At 42.0% G+C, this 11,785-nt stretch overlaps 2 protein-coding genes across 9 annotated transcripts in view; both read right to left on the bottom strand.

Moving 5' to 3' along the window:
• Positions 1-455: 455 nt before the first annotated feature.
• dck (deoxycytidine kinase) lies at positions 456-6,543 on the bottom strand. Of its 6 annotated transcripts, none has more exons than XM_088281188.1 (8): positions 6,325-6,543; positions 3,330-3,402; positions 3,025-3,140; positions 2,188-2,381; positions 1,961-2,108; positions 1,722-1,837; positions 1,269-1,368; positions 456-993 (listed from the first exon to the last, which is right to left on the bottom strand). In XM_088281188.1, the coding sequence occupies exons 1-8, from the start codon at positions 6,541-6,543 to the stop codon at positions 967-969; spliced, it is 993 nt and encodes a 330-aa protein (XP_088137314.1). In that variant the 3' UTR covers positions 456-966. The 6 variants fall into 6 exon arrangements, with proteins under 6 accessions (XP_088137314.1, XP_088137313.1, XP_088137315.1 ...); XM_088281187.1 differs by lacking the exon at positions 6,325-6,543 and adding an exon at positions 4,078-4,452; XM_088281189.1 differs by lacking the exon at positions 6,325-6,543 and adding an exon at positions 3,931-4,072.
• The window catches only part of LOC148319077 (MOB kinase activator 1B), a 7,907-nt gene continuing 342 nt past the window's right edge, over positions 4,221-11,785 (bottom strand). The window contains exons 1-7 of one of the 3 annotated variants that reach the window (XM_088281193.1): positions 11,206-11,437; positions 11,072-11,119; positions 9,162-9,328; positions 8,344-8,437; positions 8,037-8,170; positions 7,006-7,169; positions 4,221-6,854 (exon numbers count right to left, since the gene is read on the bottom strand). In XM_088281193.1, the coding sequence (XP_088137319.1) occupies positions 6,777-6,854; positions 7,006-7,169; positions 8,037-8,170; positions 8,344-8,437; positions 9,162-9,328; positions 11,072-11,085 (651 nt within the window). In that variant the 5' untranslated portion in view covers positions 11,086-11,119; positions 11,206-11,437 and the 3' untranslated portion in view covers positions 4,221-6,776. Of the gene's footprint in view, positions 6,855-7,005; positions 7,170-8,036; positions 8,171-8,343; positions 8,438-9,161; positions 9,329-11,071; positions 11,148-11,205; positions 11,438-11,785 lie in introns of those variants that run through there. The other 2 variants (XM_088281194.1, XM_088281195.1) reach the window with 2 other exon arrangements.

Below are 11,785 nucleotides of genomic sequence, written 5' to 3'. Positions count from 1 at the left end.
GTCAATATTTAATTAATTAATACGTACATATTTATAACTATAACAATTACACCACAGCTACGTCCTAGTGACCAAGAGCACTTTTCAAGCTCTTTAACGCGGATTGCAAAACTTTCTGTTGTTATATCATGTTAAAATCTTCTTCACAGTGGACACCCACTTAGTTTTGTCTTAGGAAAGTTGGATTAGCATAATGCTAACAAACAATGCAAAATTCCATAGACAGGCTAATGAATCGGTCACAGTGCTATAACCCTAAGCAACAGATATTTGACATAAACATGCACTCGGTTAATATAACACTCACAGGCATGTATTATTTAGCTTCCATAAAAAATGCTAATACTGTAGCTTACCGACGAGATGTGACCGTCTCCATGGGTAGCTGTTATTACACTGCTCACAGGTGGCCGAGGCGCACACCAAGAAGGGCCAGCATAATAACGAATGAACAATTGTGAACAATATTGAAATTTTATTCATAAATGCAAATTTACAATATACAAAGCATTCTGCTTCAAGGGGGAGATGTATTGTCTTTTACTTTATGGATTTATATAATTTATAAGACCGAAATATTAGCCATTCCAAGTCCTTAAAAAAAGCAACTGACAGGACTGGCGCCATCTGCTGGCCTAAATTTGTAATCACTGAAACAACTTTTTCCCTTTTCTAAGGAAGTTGTTTCTCTCAATGTACACAAACATTTTCTTCTTCATGACAGTTGAGCATTTAAAAACATTTACATTCCCCATTGTATTAACATTTTAGAATTGTAAGACAAGAAAAATGTGGTTATTTTGAATTAGCTTGGATTTCAATGGAAGCTTTTAGTTCATAGAAATGTATTTCAGTATGAGTCTCACACACACATACACACAACTATAAATACACACAAGTGGTTACAAAAATGTAAAAAATTAAAATAGCACTTTTTCCCCTTCCCGTTGCCTCGACTGTGGCTCCTCACAAGGTACTCAGGAATTCTTTCACCTGGAACACATTTTGGACTTCAGTGAGAGTGAACCCTCTACATATACACACACCATAATTCATGTATGACTTGTGTGAGTGTGACGGGATTTCTGAATTTAATCAGTGTTATCCCTTTTAGAAAAAGCAAATGATAAAGGCATTATTATTTTTTTCTATTTTCCCCCCTTTTGTCAAAACATAAGCAACAACATTCACCTTCGAAATGCGCAATGGTGAAAGCACGGATGACAGTTACAGACTGTGACCTCAAATTTTCCATCACCCTCTCTTACCTTCTCCATCATGTCAGCACTCTTGCTGTCGTTGCCTTTGAAGTCTTCCGTGGCATCCAGCGTCAACACCGGCACGTCTGTCAGATACTCAAAGTCCATCCTGCATGACCAGAAGAGTTAGAATCGACTTGGACAGACACGTACTGTACAGTTTATACACTACCAGTCAAAGATTTGGCACATTCTATACACATTTAGCAAAAAATTGCCACACACGCCGTATATATACACAAAGTACAACACGCACTCAAGAAGGCACACGCAGAGGCAGATGCAGATCACAAGGGATTTCTTCCATCTTCCCTCGGGCGTCCTTCATGAAAGGCGCTCATTCTCTGGTCGACGCAAACATGACCGCATGAGGCTAGCTCGGGCCCCCTCGTGTAAACATGTCGCATGGGGAGTGTCTGGAAAGGGTGTGTGGGTGTACAATGAAGGGGGGGGGGGTCTCACGTCATGGTCTTGTGCTGCAGCCAGCTCTCGTGCTTGACATGGAGCTTCTCCAGATACTCCAGAGGTATTTCTTGCTCTTCCTCGCGGCCACGCACGTGCAGCCTCTCCAAGCATTTCTACACGCACGGAAAAGGTTGGGGTGGTTGTTGCAGATGAATTTCTTGTGCGTTTTAACATAGTTGGTCAATCAAAAGTATTCTAATTTTGAAATAGAAGCAGAAAAGGGGTCTGTGGCGTACCTCCGGGGGGACCCTCAGGTAGATGATACCGTCCAGCTCGATGTGCGGGCCAAACTGGTCATGCAACCAGCTGTGCCAGTCCTGGTAGATGGTCCACTCTGTGTCGTTCAGGCACTCGTTCTCGTAGAGGTTGGCAGCAAAGATGTACCTGACAGACAGCAAGTTGGCTTTTTTTTTTTGTAATGGAATGACTCACTTATTTGAGCTCAAGCGATGCCACATCCAACCTGTCGCTGTAGATGGAGCGTTCAAAAAACTGCACGGGGTTCTCAGCCTCCCGCAGCTTCCCGTTGGCTGAGCGGATCTGAGCGCGCACGCGGCTGATGCAAGCGTAGCTTTGGAAGGTGTACGCCCAACGCTCCGGCTTGTCGTACATCATCTTTAGCACGTTGCCGCCGCTACGCTGCGACGACGTCAGCTCCTGCCAAACGGGGCCACTTGTTGTTATTTTTGTGCGTGTGCACTTTTTTGCTACCTCAAAATGATTAAAATTATTGTTTTTTTTCTGAAAATGGTTGGCATTGAACTAGTTATTTAAGTAGTTACAAATGAAATTGATTTTTTAAATAGTATTGGAACTTGTCTACAAAAATATGTATGTTGTGTTTGCTGAAAGTGAGCCTTATCTTGCAATTGCAATTGGAATGTTGAACGGGGTGCGTGACCAGTGGTGCCCAGCGGACATGCGGACAAACAGCAGCTGCACTCTAAATACAGATGAAGACGCTCCCAGTTATGCTCATGCACAGAGGGATGGCGTATCCATGTCCATTTCATGACATAACCATGCCCACGCACCAATGGCATGTAATCCTTGAACATTAGATTGGAAGAGCGACTTTTACTTGATCCAACATTATCCACAGGTATGGCAAAATAAAAAAAGAAATTCATTGGATTATTTTGTTTTCTGTTCATTTAATTAGAGGGGAACTTATTTGATTGACTCCAACATAGTTCCTTGACACAAAAACAACAAACGTGAAATTTTCAGGGTATAACAGCGGCAACAAATAACAAATGGATGAGTCCGAGAGTCGCGACTCTGCGGGGGAATACTGTACCTCAAAGTCGCTGCCACTCGTTTGTATGTTGCACCACCTGGCGATGGGCTCGGGTACTACTTCCCAGTCAGCGCACTCCTGCTCCAGAAGGCGGACAAAGGTTGACTTTCCCGCCGCTGGATCACCCCCAAAAATAAAAATAAAAATTACTCGTTTGCAAAAATTAATTAGGTACTTTATCTTGTCAGTATGCTAACCGACACCGGTGTCTGAGCTTAGCATAAAAGAGGTTGGCGCCATCCATGTAGTGGCTGCTATTAGAAGTCATCGTTCACAACACAACATAATTGTTCAGTTGCACTCACCGATGTTTCCCTCGATGGAAATCCGCTTGATCCTCTTCTCCATGGAGTCGTTCATTGAATTGCAGCGCGGCCTCTTCGGGGTTAAAGACATGTTTTTAGTTAGCGGTAAACGGCGTTGAACTGTATCATAACGACCTCGATCGAGGCGGGATAATGACAAGCGGCGGGCGGGCGTCGTACGTCAAAGTTTGGCGGGCAACAGCAGCATCAACAACCCGGAAGTGATAATCAGACGTGTTCCGGAAAGCATATTCACGTTAAACGAAAACAAAGCGCTTCTCATTTGTAATTTACATTACATATAATAAACTGCAACCTTTTACCTTTTCCATGCTGAAAGAATGTGTAATTATTCGAGGATATAGCGCGGGAACTGTCAAGGAGATACAGGATGCGAGAAAAACGGCACCTCCGACAAAACATTTTTAGCTTTCCTTCCTTCCGCTCAGGAAGCAGCACTGGAGACTGCTGTTAAATCAGAGCAAATGGTTGAAACGGAAGCTAATAATTTCTTAAACGGCAACACTGTAAATTATAAAATGGCATACATTTCAAACATACGCTTCACTATACTGATAGTTATTGGCAGACACGTGCTAACCGTTACGGGCGTATGATGGAAATGTTCCACATTCTTCTTTGGACAAAAAAATAGTCGCATCTTCTGCCCAGTTAGACTTCCAAGTGTAACATAAATTCCACGATACATTACGCGAATCACGCTTTGTTGAGATCTGGGCGTTATTACCGCCAGATTAGCATTGGCATGGTTCGAGAAGTAGGTTTGCATATCGTCAGTCGTCACTTCCGCAGCAGCTGTATCATCGACTTGCCCAATAGCAATAAAAAAGTAAAGAGTCAACATGACCTTTATTGGGACAAAAAACTGTAAAGATTCAACACCACCTTTATTTGCCTTGTAAACAGCAGAATTCATTTCAGCAGCATTGGAACATCCACACCGAGCGATTATGTACACACAGTTCCTCAAATAATACAGCCAAGAGAGACAAGAAATAGGATCAAAACGACGCAGCAACAGGCCAGACTGGGAGATGCTTCCAGGTTTCATTAAATGACCTTTTTCAGATAGTGTATGACGAGTGAACACATTCATAATCATGAAAAAAAAACAACCAGAGCAAGCAAGCAAACACCATTTGAATATCCAAACAGAGGGATGGGTTGGAAAAAAAAATGCATGCTTGTTTTAATTCCGCTTTAAGAGAGTTGTTGAACTACGAAGGAATATTAGACAGTAAAGAAATATTCAGGGGAAAAAGTCATTCTGTTACCAGTATGAAGTTGGACTATTCCACGCAAAAAAAAAAAAAAAACGGTGTAGTCAAGTATCGGCTGTAATATTTCAATGTTACCAATTAAATATTAGTGTTAAAATTCTAAAAATGAAAGAAAAAAAAGTGAATGTTACAATGCAAAGTTGTAATATTATGGGCAACCAAAAGTTTGAATGTTAACAGTGTAAAGTAATAATATGTTGGTCTTAATTATTCCTAAAGTTACTGGTATGAAGTTATAATATTAAATCGTAATGTGATGGGGGGGGTATCTAATAGAACGAGGATATATTGCAAAACTACGGGGTCGGTGCATAACACGGTCATGCTGTTAACAGTATAGAGTCGTAATACTCTATCATGGGTGTAAAAAAAATTAAACATGAAGGGAGGATTAATACGAGAAAAAGTCACATTAATATAAAGTCAAAAATAATATTTTGTCAACTTGGTATCTTAACAGCAGGACATTTATGCTCAATATTACATTTTTGTGCCGTAAAAAAATGACTGTTTTCATAAAAGTACATGTTAATAGTACAATTTTATTATTAAAAAATTACTTTTGTGGTTACAGTGGTGGTATTGCCCCCCCACCCCTCATATTATGACTAAAAATGACTAACAGCAATATTTCAACTTTTTCCCCATGACTTTTGACCTTATTTCTCGTGGTATATTTTTGTCTTTCAGTAATACTCCTCCGTAGGCCTCATTATTTACATCTTGTGCGTTGCAGTATATATGACCTCTGGCAAACAGTTGTTGTATCAAAAAAAAAAAAAAAAAAAAAAAAGCACTCAACACAAACAAAACAAAAGCAAAGGTATTCTTTTCAAAACCTGAATGTCTAAGTAAAAAGTAACTATATCCAGCGTGAATGCGACAACGGATAACAACCCTCCCCCCTTTTTTTTTTTAAACGCGTCAATTCTTATTGCATAGTAAAGTACACTTTTGAGAGCGGGAGATGTGCATGCAAAATAAAATTGAAATTATCTCAGTTGTGCCTCAAGAGTAGGGCAGGCGGACATTCAGTTTTGGGGAAGGAAAAAGAAGATCAGTCGTGTGACAAAGCGCAAGCGTATGCAGTGTAGACATTCAGACAAGAGGTCGGGAGAACTGTTCAAAGTGGCGGCAACTTTGCACTACGTCAAGCCCCTTTCTATTTTGCGCTTCAATGTTCACGCCACCACTATAATGGCACATTTTCAAGCAGTAATTTGTTCAAAATGTTTTATGGGGTTTGACAGCATACAGGTTAAGTATATATTTCCGTAACAATTTTGTGTGGTGGCATCCAATGAAATTTCTTTTTCAAAGCCAAATTTGTGCCTTGGCTCAAAAAAGCTTGGAAAATTGAACACATTGTGAGCTACCCATATGAAAGTGGGACCCAAAGCCGTAACAAAGGTGTAACCCCACCGACATCTGAAAGCAATAATATCAGCATGCATCTAATTATCTCCATGTGGCAAGCCACAACTGGTCAAAGTTCTGCTCAAGTTGGGGCAAGTTCGGTCTGAAAAGGCACAGGCGAATATATCCCAGTTCTGCTGTTAACGTTTCCGATTCACCTTTTAGCAGCCAATGAAAATGGCTAATGGAAAGTAGTTTGAACTCATTACATCCAGCGATCAGAGATGAGCGTGAATTTAGCATGTCAATCAAGGTCAAACGTTTGCGTGGATCTTTACCTTGGTACAGTTCTTGCCGCAGATGCCGGGCCAGGCACTTGGGATGCGTTTCCTACTCGTGGGGGGGGGGGGCAGCAAACGAAGAAAATACTGGAATACTTTCTGCTCTCGGAATGGCTTCCAGGATGACGCCTCGGCACTATTTTTGCACATTGTAAGCCAACAAGTGTCACACAAAGCTAGTAGGTACATAGAGGAGGGAGGAGTGTTGCTCTTCATCCCACTCCCCTGACAAGCTCAAGTCCCAGTGCGTTTAAAACCCATCCAGACCCGTTCCAACATCTCGGGCCACGTTTAAAAACATTTCCCCAAATGGAAATATAGTTTATACTGCATACATACAGCCGAGGAGAGTTGAGAGGAGGTGGAAGGGAGCGGCGGAGGAAGAGGGGGGGGGTGTCTGTGCAAAACTAGAAGATCGTTTAAAAGACAAAAAAAAGGGACGGCAGCGTTTATCTGTCCTTAGTGGTCAGCTTCTCAATCAGCTCCTGCAGCGGCGCCAACTCTTTCCTATCGATCAGGTTGAACTCCTGATGAGACATGACACGACGAAATGTCAGCACAGACACACACAGATGTTCAGAGCGACAAAGACTGACACATGAGATAGACGGCGAAACGCGAGGAGCCGGAAACAGACAGAGAGAACACAGACAATCTCTGCGCGTCGACGTTCTCTACCTGGACAAAGAAGATGAAGTGCTTGAAGGATGTGTTGAGGTGGGCCTCCTCCTGCAGTTGCATGACAGAGTCAAAGTGCTGGTGGTAGATGTGTGCGTAGACACGGAACAGACGCTTCAGGATGGTCTTGGCCACCGACATGAAGTTCCGCTTGAACGGGACGCCTTGAGGGAGGGGGGGGGACCAGAACGGCCATGATGAAAATTGTCTCGTAATTACGTCTTTAGCATGACAGGTTTCTGTACAGACTCAAGACTTTCCTGCCAAATTACTTGTTTGATTGGTGATTTGATCGCTGCTACAATATGCTTTAGAAGAGTTTGAAAAAGAAGCATTCACACTCATTCAGTCCTTGAATGGAGGGCTAAAATATTTTTTTAAAAACTAAAGCAACAATTATAAGGCTGTGGAGCACTTTTCCTGGCTACAATAAAAATATCAAACCAAAGCGAGAGCAGAAGTGGCTCCTCGCGGACAGGCGGCGGCACAACGTCAAAGTGCAAGCGGTTGTGACTCATGGGCGCCGTGATTAACGCGCATCCTATCACGCGCTCGTGCCAAGCCTGTGTCAGAGCTGTCAGAGGGGTTGCGAAAGTGTTGCAACATCAGATACGCCGCGTGCAACGCTGCCTTCTTGTCACCTCCGACTGCATGCATACGCCTTTAGATTCAATAACAAACTCGTCAGAACGAAACCCGCACTGAGGAAGACGCTTTAGTTGGATCTGGCTGCTGTCCAGCTCTGATGGGCCGCCACCCGACCGAACAAGACTCGGCAGATTGAAGAAACACAAAACCCAATCGAATATTCCATCCTCCAAGTGTGTATTACAAAATAATCGGGACAAATTCAAGCACCCCCAACCTCTCGACTTTCCGATCAAAATCAGATGAGTCCAGATTTTCGGACAGTTTGAAAAGATGATTGTGAGCGATTATCCTGTGGCGTGGTGTATGATCAGAGCAACTCAGAGAACAGTTATGATTGACAGTCGTAATTGTTAAACCTGTTCGACACTTCAAAGGCGTACCGATCTTGGAGGGGAAAAGCGTTTCGTCATCCAGCTGGTCTTGTACCCAGGTCATCAAATAATCGATGTACTTGGGCGCGGAGCACTTGATGGGCTTCTTAATGTTGGTGCCGTCTGCCCAGTGGTACTCGTACCTGCGGAAAAAAAGTGACGACATAAATTGTGCTGAAAAGGTTTCGCGGGATTATTCAACTATTTCCACCCGAAGGCGGTCGACAAAAGGTTTGGAGTTTCAGGACATGTTGGAGCGCATCAAAAATAAAGAACAAAGCCAAAGTGTGGTACGAGCATGACAGCGTTGACTCACTTTGGACCGGCAGACATGACGGGGCAGCTCTCCTCAGTGCAGAAGTCAGTGATGGTTCCATAAAGCATGTTGATCTGGTTGAAGAAGTCCACAGCTGGAAATGCAATTAAAAAAAAAAATAAATAAAAATGTTACGTTCACCTGTACCTTTACACGGCACTTCACCTTACGAAATTCTACAAAAAGAGGTACATGAATCATCAATTACGTAACATCATTTGTGAAGACAAACCTTTCAATGCTGTGAAAATTATTTGACTCATGCTGCCTGGTCACTTATTGTGCTTGCTGCCTAGTTGGGCAGCTGTTGATATAAAAAAAATGAAAAAATAAATAAAGAAATAAATACCCCAAGCTGTATTCAAACAGGCAGCTTGGACCCGATGGGGCCTCTAACGTGACAGAAACTAAAACCCGGGAAACAAGAGTCTCCCGGGCAACACAATCACATCTATTTAATATTCACCAAGTCTTTTCCCCACAAGGAATGCTTGTGGTCTTTGAGGGAATGCCAAAACTCAGTCTTCCAGGGGAGTCATTAATGTTCTTGTTGTTGTTGAAATCAACTAAAATAGAGAAACATCCCGAAACATGGTGCAGTTTGGAATTTTCTGCACCAAATTCAAAGTCTTGTTTTACTGTAGCAGGGATGTCAAACTTATTTTAGCTCAGGGACCACATGGAGGAAAATGTGTTCCCAAGTGGGCAGGACCAGTAAAATTAAGGTGGAAAACGAAAAACAATCGCCGTCAATATGAAAATATGCAGATTCTGTCCTGGGTCAACTGTAAATATATTGCAAAATATTTGGCGCTTACTGTTGACAGCGACCCACTCGTTGAGGTCTTCACCCTCGGGCAACATGACGGCCATGCGCAGGTTGCCGCTCCCCAGTGTGGCCTCGGCATGTTTCAACAGCTCGTACTGGTGCGAGCCCTCCGGGATGTTTTTCTTGGGCTTGAATGTCTTGGACGAGCGACTTCCGCTGTGAGAGGAGAGACACAGACAGAGCCTAAGACAACGAATGCATATTTATTTGTCGAGGCTTTTTAAATTAATTTTTTAAATCTGTAAAAATATATTTTTAAAGTTTATATAAAAAAGGGGACTTTTCCCTCCAAAAGTTTTTTTTTTTTGTATTATCAGAGAAGAAAAAAAATAAAGATTTTTGGTGAAAATACAGTTTCAAAGCTTGTTTGGCATCAGCAGAAGTGGAGCAAATGTCAGAAGGGGAAAAAAAAAACAATAGCAAAATTGGTTTGGCCACCGCTCATGACTGGCAGATTATTTGATTATTAAAATGATCGTTCGTGAGCAGCACTGAAATTGAAAAACGTGCAGCTAATCTATGTTAGCAGTATTGGAATCGGCCGGTCTCACTCAGACGTGATCTGCTAAAATCCTAATCGAAACATGCCTAATTTTGAATAAAGCCATTTTGATCGCGTTTTCTGTACGAAAAAGGGGAGCCAAATCTTCTCTCACGATAAGTCTTTATAAATGTTTAATAAAAGTGCTGACAAAAGAGTTGAACGGACATGTCTGGCCGAGCAGAACGGGATGGGGCGGGACAGTGGTGGAGAACAGAGCGTCTCTGTGTCGCTAATGAGGTCGTTTGGAGTGGTCTTCTCTCCCATGGCCACCATTAAACAACAGCAACTCATCGTGAGAGTCAGCACGGCAGGGAAGGACGCAAGCCAAGGACATGCAATTTGACGCAATCTTCTATTCTGAAGGATTATACCTATACGAGAGTGTTGTATAGGTCAAAATGACTTTACACGTTCACACCCAAAAACTCAATTGCACAACAAAAAATTCAAATCAGAGTCTGAGGCCTCACACAGTTTGTGTACTTTCCAAAAGTACTATTTTCCCGTCATGGTCTTATTTTGGCTTGGAAACACCGATCCAACAGATATTCTTAATTCCTAGGTATAGTACATCATGTTTTGTAATCTATACTGCACCGAGTGTGGATATATTTTTTTTTAAGTGGCTGCCTTAACCGTGCGTACTTGCATACATTTGTTTCACCATTTCATCCACAGGTAATCCTACATATATAATTATGAATTTCCGGCAGGGCCACCACAACTTGGCTCATACCCAATAAATGTTAGACCCTGCCATGGGTTCTTTGACTCCGCCAACGAAGTATCCCAACTCGCAGAGTCTTTTGGTCCATGATTGAAAATAAAAATCTGCATGAAATAATACACTGTAAATACTATGTTGCAATTAAAGCTATTCAGACATTCCCTTTAAGTGAGCCACTATACCACACTTGTCACATTTGCTTTTATCGGCTCAAGACACACCAAACAATGACACTAATCGCCACCTCCACCTATGACGAATTATGATAACAGTTTTTTTATCCACATAGAAAGTCAATAAAAACAGTAACTATGCAAAGAAAAACTGGCACTACTTCCGTAGAATGTTACATACAATACAACCTCCTTGACGTCTCCCCTGTGCGATGCTTGCAAAAATATGACAGTATTCAATATTATACTGCATGGAGATCGCACTTTACACGTTAAAGAAGACAACGTCTACATTTACGGCTCGCTAGTTAGTGCGGGAAATAGCCTTAGCCCAGAAAATGCTATGGCTAGCATAGCTATCCTCCAGACGCTGCCCAAGTATGAAAACTAAAAAGCACAGATCAGTGGTTTGGCAATACACACATGAACACACACAAGGTGACAAAACAACTTACAACAGAAAGCTCATGTTTCCTCAGGCGGTGTTTCTTTTTCTCTCTCTCCTTCTCGAAGCAAATAAGAATAAAGAAGCTGAGGAGGAGGAAAAGAGAAATGGAGGAGAAGGAGGAATTGTTTGTGCAAGTCTCACAAGTCCTCGTCGTGACTTCTCGGCCTATCTCGCGGTCCCTCTCGCTGTCTTTTGGTTAAATTACCTCCGCGACGATGGTGGATGGACGTGTTGTATTTGTAAACACACGAAAAAAGCTTGAATTAAATGTAGAGGTTTATACAAAGGAGCAGCTGGTCCACTGACATCTGCTCTGTTGTCCGTAACTGATTGAGCTGACTAGTGAGGCACCAGGACAAGCCTACAGACGAGTGCGAAAGGCTCATCTTCTTCTTGGGACGTCAAAAAGGCCGACTTGGGCAAATTTCTCTACTGTACTGCCACCTGGTGGGCATTAGTGGTTTTAATACAGGAAGGAATAAAACAAAAAAAAGTTACTTAACCAATTACTTTGTTTCAATAGTAACCACGTCATATTGCAAGTTACTTTAATAATTACATTTAGCAGATACCAAGTCCAACAATCCCGCTTTACATTAAAATGACACCTGGTTTTGCCACTTAATTGAACGTGCATTTTTAGCTATGGCCTTTAAGAATAAGGTTTATTTTTCTTTAGTTAGATAGATAGATAGATAGATAGATAGATAGATAGATAGAT

The sequence above is a fragment of the Idiotropiscis lumnitzeri genome, chromosome 18 (genome assembly GCF_059441095.1).
Source record: "Idiotropiscis lumnitzeri isolate Australia: NSW breed Sydney's pygmy pipehorse chromosome 18, RoL_Ilum_1.0, whole genome shotgun sequence".
Classification (NCBI taxonomy): domain Eukaryota; kingdom Metazoa; phylum Chordata; class Actinopteri; order Syngnathiformes; family Syngnathidae; genus Idiotropiscis; species Idiotropiscis lumnitzeri.
The sequence above is the reverse complement of the archived record's forward strand: the minus strand, read 5'-3'. Positions and strand labels throughout refer to the sequence as shown.

What these genes read in the sequence shown, in the direction of transcription:
- dck (XM_088281187.1), bottom strand. Translation starts at nt 4,452, where the DNA reads ATGATTATGAATGTGTTCACTCGTCATACACTATCTGAAAAAGGTCAT. An exon ending in CGCTCCATCTACAGCGACAG is followed by an intron (nt 2,109 to 2,187) that starts GTTGGATGTGGC and finishes GCTGTCTGTCAG; the next exon opens with GTACATCTTTGCTGCCAACC. An exon ending in CTGCAGCACAAGACCATGAC is followed by an intron (nt 1,369 to 1,721) that starts GTGAGACCCCCC and finishes CTGGTCATGCAG; the next exon opens with GATGGACTTTGAGTATCTGA.